The following is a 6000-nucleotide window of genomic DNA, read 5'->3' as shown; positions in this document are numbered from 1 at the left end:
CGGATGGTGGATGGCCTTGGGAAGGTGGCTTTCCCCTTTTACTACCAAACAAGGAACCTAGGAGTGAGGAGGAGTTAGGCATAGTCTGGTGAGGGCGAGATGGACACTCTCGGGTTGATGTAGCTCTTCGGCGCATGTGAGGACTGCTAATGATGGACCCCTAAAAAGAAATTAATAGAAATAAAAATTAAAAAAAAATCTTAAAATGTTTAAAAGAAAAAGTTCACCCTGACCCCACACATTCCTCCTTCAGTGTTCACATGGGTGGACTACGTTAAGAGTTCTAGGAAAAAATTGATTTCCACCTTCTCTAAGCTGCCAATGAGGCATCCGTGCCCTTCTTGGGGTCTTGTAAGCATTAAATGTTTTCCTCTCAGCACTTTAGCATCAAAAGCTATGACTTTAAATACAAAAAATGTCATGGAGGAGGAGCATGACATAAGACCTAGGAGTGTGTTTTTAAAGGAAAAATACATTTTTAAATGCTGTAAAAATTACAAGGCTTGTTTTTTTAACAACAAAAATCTACATTAAATTCAGCCTAAATAATTAAACACACAGCAGCAAATATTACAGTTACAATTCAGAATTCAAAACACTAAACTTTTTTTTTTTCTTTAAAAATAGTAGTTTTCTACTACTACATGCCACAGTGCTGCTTCTCGAGCCTACCTCTGAACTAGGTCTTAAATGGAACCACACCATTTTTGTCACTGGCACTTCTATGTGACTGTGTTCTTCTGACCTGTGGTCCAATATTCTCTATTATTTAGCCTGGGATGGTGTATTTAATTTCTGGAAGTTTTGGGGGTTGTATTTTTTAAAAAAGATTTATGGGACACAACAGTGCTTGGGCAGTGTGCTAGATTTAAACTGCAATCTACTGAAAGCAAACACAAAAAAAAAAAGAAAGAAAAAAAAAAAGAAAAACTCTGCAAGCTGAATTCAGAGACATGAACAGTATATATAAATGGTTTGAAGATGAATGAAATCTCATGAAATCCACATTGAATTCACCTGTCTTAACAATTTTTTCCTCCCATGCCCTATCTGTGCAATTCCATGGTGTCATGACTGCATACATTGAGCAATTGAACTCGAGAATAAGCGATGGGAATGGTTAAGCATGGAAGTCGATAGTTGTAGCTAAATATCAAACAGCAAGAACAGTGTACTTGGTAACAAAGAGCGAGTGGGCTTTTAAGCTGGGACCAGACTGAAATGGTGGCAGAAGGACACGTCATATTCATTTAACCATGCTTGCAGGAACAAAGGGAACAAGGTTAGCTCAAACCAAAAATGGCATTGGTCTAAAACAAGCCATCAGTGCTTTTTAAGCTGGAAGAATACGGAGTGAGTAGCCTAGGCATGCATTTTATTTGAGGCAGGCAGGTTATATGTTAGAAGAAAAAAGAGAAAAAAAAAATATGTATAGAAAAGAAAAGTTCGAAATGCACATCATCACATCCAGCTAGACGTCAGGAGCTTCCTACTTACTTCCATATTGCTGTCTAGCGATCCTGCACTGCTGCGTCGCCCACGCTTGCCTGCCCGGGACATGCAACACCAGAGATTAGAGACTGAGACAAGAGCCGGGTGCCGAACAGCCGCTCCCCCTGACTCGCTAGAGGAGGCGCTAGACCCAGCTAGGGGGGACACTGCGCTGGACTGTACAGCAGCTACCGAGGCAGAAACTTCGAGCTTTAAGGCTGTTATTTACATCCAGTTTCTGGACCTGACGGACTTTGAAGACGTGTTGTTTTTGTGAATCAACTGTCGTTAGCAGAGTGTGATTTTTTTGTTGTTGGTTTAATTGGTACAACTCTTAAAAGACACGTATTTGAGCATCTCTATATTTAGTAGTGCGGTTATGATGTTGACCAGCAACAGTTTCATATTGTTCCATCTCCTGGAATTGCCTATGGAGTTTCCTTCTTTAGAGACTGCTAGCACTGATATATACTTGTGGGGTGGGAATAACTTAAATATAAAATTTAATATTGGCATATTCTAAAACTTCAGGGAGGGGGACTGGTGAGGGGCATCAGTTTCCTCTTCTCATTTGCAGTTTTGAACCTCAGTGGATTTCATATAATCTTCTTTCATGAGGTTTAAAAGAAACTAAACTTAATTTTGATCGACAAATCTGGAATCTGTCTTGACATTATGGCTAGATTTTGTTTGTTTAGCCGTGCAGTGCTTTAACTAGGATAAGATTTGTTCTCCAGTATTCTCAAATTGCCAAAGACATTTTCCTAAAACTACACATGAAACAACACCTGACGTTTTGCCTAAAGAGCCCGAATACTTCAGTGGCTATAAACAGGACACAGGATCCCAGATTTTCTCTCTTGTTTCACAGGAGAGAACGTAGCATGTGGCTGCAGTGGAAACAGATACATTTGCAACAATAGCTTTTGAGCACCCCTCTGCAACATTTCAAGATACTTTAATGGCAGGGTGTGTAAACAAAGCTAACCTTTGAAGAGCAGTCAGGTTCTCAAAGCTTCTCTAAAATCTGCATGTTTTTAGAAACCTGAGTTTTCACAATGCTTTCTTCTTGCTTTCCTGCAAGGCCAAATATCAAAGATATTTGATCAAAGATGATCAAAGAGCATCTCCACCCTGCATTGGTACGTTGCTGCCTTCAGAATCTTCTACTCTGACAGGTGGGTTTGGAGAGGAATGTGAAGGTTTCAGCTTCACTGAACCTATGACACACATACTCTCATCTTTAGAAGCCCAAAAGTCACAAAAGGTGCCAGAGGTAAAAAGAAGAACTTTGGGACTGGTTTGTAAGTGGGACACAATGGTGATTCCTGAGAGGTTACTTCTTAGCATCCTCCCTTATAGACCAACTTGGACTACCCAGAAGTCCTGCAAGATCAGTATGATCTACAAATGCTACCTGTTGGATCCACATCCATCACTTTGACCTGGCTGGCCATGGGATGTTGCCCTGCAACCCAAGTTTCTCTGAAGACCTGCAGTTCCCTTTAGACTACTGCAACATTCCCCCGTCTCTCACTGTCGCGGAGAGCGACTCCCCAGTCCAAACCCCTCTACCCTGACATTAAATTGAGGGGAAGGCATTGGCGGTCAAGATTTTTTTTTTGTTCAACTTGGTAAATTTGTTGGAATTTTGAACAGTTCCTCTAGACAGGCTCTTGGTCAAAAGCTTAGTGCTTCATCTCTTATTGCTGCAGTTTTAGCCTCAACAAAACCATAACTGTGCTATCTTATGAAGCCTCCAAGAAAAAATGGTGTGGATAATCCCCTATTTTTACTTCCAGTCAGGTGTTGATAGTTTTCTGCTCTGCTAATGGGATTAGTGCCAAATAACACTCAAATCACTCTCACTTGCTGACACAAAGCCAGAGAGGAAGAGAGCCACCTCTTAACTTAGCAGTCAGTATTGCTAACAAGAATGACAGTGGCCACGAGTCATTACATGTGGCCAAAAATGATGTGAAACAGGAAAATCTAACGGTTTTTGCATATGGCAAAGTCGCTAATAACCATGAGCACAGCAAATACACAGTATAAATGGACAGAAAGAGACAGATGGACTTTTGCTTAGAAGAACTTCAGGGCACAGTAGTACTAGCAAAGCCAAGAACAAACAGAAAACCCTACTTAAAAAGCCTGTCATTTCTCTCAGATAGGCACTATCACAACAAAGAGCTCTTTATTTTCTTAATGAGCAAATTGAACCCAATTCTGTATGGGATATGAAAGCTGTGAAGTAAAGCCCCTGGAGACTTCCCTCTGCCAACATGCATTTATACAAGTCTGTTCCCTAGTCTCGGAGCTGGCGTCTCATCCCAAAAACATCTCCCTAGCACTGTAGTGCTCAAATGCATTTCAGGGACTGAAACTGGACTTGTACATAAGCGTAACTCTACTGGCACAATAATTCACAGCTGTGATACAAAGGAAGGTGGTGATTACCAAATCTGAAGACCAGCTTTCCTTAATGTATTCTGATCTACTTAAATTTTATAAGGATGTTAGAGTATTTTTAAATTTTTATAAAATTAAATTTCAGTTCATTTAATCTTTTCTGATTCATTCCAACAATACATTGACATTAGATATGAATAATCTTTGTAAGAAATTTCTTTAACCTACATATGTAGAGTATCTCCCACATATGAACATGCATTATATGGGACTAAAAGTATTTCAAATTTATAGTGGAAATATGAAGCGATCAAATGTAAACATTCCAAAAGGAAAGATCAAGTTTCATTCCTAAAAATCCATTCTACCTTGCTGAAAATGCTCTCTCAAACATGCAGATCATTGCAGTAAATGTAACTATTTCTCAGTGCTACCGAAACCTCTGTCTGTTTGCCAGTGGGATATACTGACATCTAAACCATGTAATATGATCTGGCTTTGTATGTCTTGGGGAAAAATGATTGGACTAAACTTCTAAATGTAGGTTTTGGTAAAGCAAACTAAGGCAGGAGTTACAGTAGCCTCCAAAGGCAGTGAAATTGATACTCCCAGCAGCAGAGTCTGTAACCATCTAGCTACTGAGCTTACAGGTATTACTCAACATGACTTGCTCAAAATTATCTAAAAATCATGCTCTAATCATTAGAGAGATGACTTTCCAGGTGAAAAGATGCTCTAACCTTCATATGTTCATCCTGTTTTCTGGGTGAGTCTTTAGGCCACACCCTGACTGTGAAAACTGTGTCCTGGTCTAACAGATGAGTCTCTGAATGCTGGTGAAGCCCCAGGAGAAAAGAGCACCAGCCCGGCTGGCCCTGCCGACCTCCTCCTGCACTGAAAAAACAAACAGCATCTCTTCCTCCATGAGACAGAGAAGGTGTTGGCACAAAGGTGTTTATATACAGCGTGGGACATCTTTTTACAACATACTTGTCAAATGGTTTTTGGTGTTAATGTCTGTATATCACAAAAGACTTGATTTGAACACATCTGTTTTATTTTTATTTTTTATTAAGTTCTATCATACTCATTACTGTTGTTATTCCATTGAAGAATAGGAAATATAACAACAGTGACAGGGGAAGAGACAGAAAAAAATCTCACCTTCCTTGGAAAGCTCAACCAGTCAGAAGGACAAAAGACTGCTAGTAACTGTCCTGGGGAGTGCAGCAAAATCCTGGGAAGGGGAGGGGGAAAATAACCTTGTGGCCCTGCCTGTGTCAGGTGAGGGAGGAGCTGAGGGACTGCACCCTCCCAGCACAGAGGGATTCCACAGGCGAAGGGATTCTGCAATTGCATGAACTTGGGAGTCTTTTTAAGGGGATTACAATGCTGAGAAGTTTCACAATCTTTTCCATTATGGTTTGGGATATAGGAAATTTATTTAAAATACATGAGGAAATTGTTTAAAAAAATAAAAAGGAACACTGAAAAAGTTAAAAGATTGATGAATGAGCTTATATGCAATATACAAATAGAATTATTTTACTACATTATGCTTGGTTTAGTTTTTACTTCTCTGAACAGTCTCTACTGGTCTGTGACTGTTCTGAGACAGCTCGGGAGCTCAGGAGACGAGCACAATGTGTATTAGTAATAGCTGTTACACCGGCCTGTGCTCATGGGCAGCTCCCAGTGCTACACAGGCAATGCCGGCTGGGGATTGCCAAGGCAAACCAGAATTACCATGTTTAAACCATTGCAGTGTGTAAATACTATTGTCCCCTTAGAGATCAGAGATGGAGGGAATAAAGCTTGATTTCCACAGGTGCTCGCCATGGTCAACTCAATGCCAAAGCTCTGGGTCCCCCAGCAACTCAGTGTCACTGGAATTCAGACTGACTAGCCCAAAATCAGTCAAGGAATCTGTGGGAGATACAGAATCAGAACCGCAACCAATCTGATCCTCTGTGCTCTGCTTTAGTGACCAAATCGTCCGTCCCATGTTCTAATGGCCACGATGGGACTTACTCCTTCAACGTCTTTTTGTAAGCCTACTTATCCTGTAATTCCACACGGAGTGAGTGGAGAAATGTC

General features: G+C 40.6%; 1 protein-coding gene across 1 annotated transcript in view; it reads right to left on the bottom strand.

Moving 5' to 3' along the window:
* Positions 1-7: 7 nt before the first annotated feature.
* Positions 8-6000, bottom strand: part of LOC103782508 (IQ motif and SEC7 domain-containing protein 1-like) — a gene marked incomplete at both ends in the record, with an annotated part of 28186 nt that continues 22193 nt past the window's right edge. Inside the window, 2 exons of the mRNA XM_008950279.1 lie at positions 8-160; positions 1498-1547. Coding sequence (XP_008948527.1) covers positions 8-160; positions 1498-1547 — 203 coding nt within the window. The remainder of the gene's footprint in view (positions 161-1497; positions 1548-6000) is intronic.

This window comes from Merops nubicus, unplaced genomic scaffold, assembly GCF_000691845.1.
Source record: "Merops nubicus isolate BGI_N331 unplaced genomic scaffold, ASM69184v1 scaffold7882, whole genome shotgun sequence".
NCBI lineage: Eukaryota > Metazoa > Chordata > Aves > Coraciiformes > Meropidae > Merops > Merops nubicus.
Note: the sequence above shows the minus strand (reverse complement) of the source record. Positions and strands in the feature narration are given on the sequence as shown.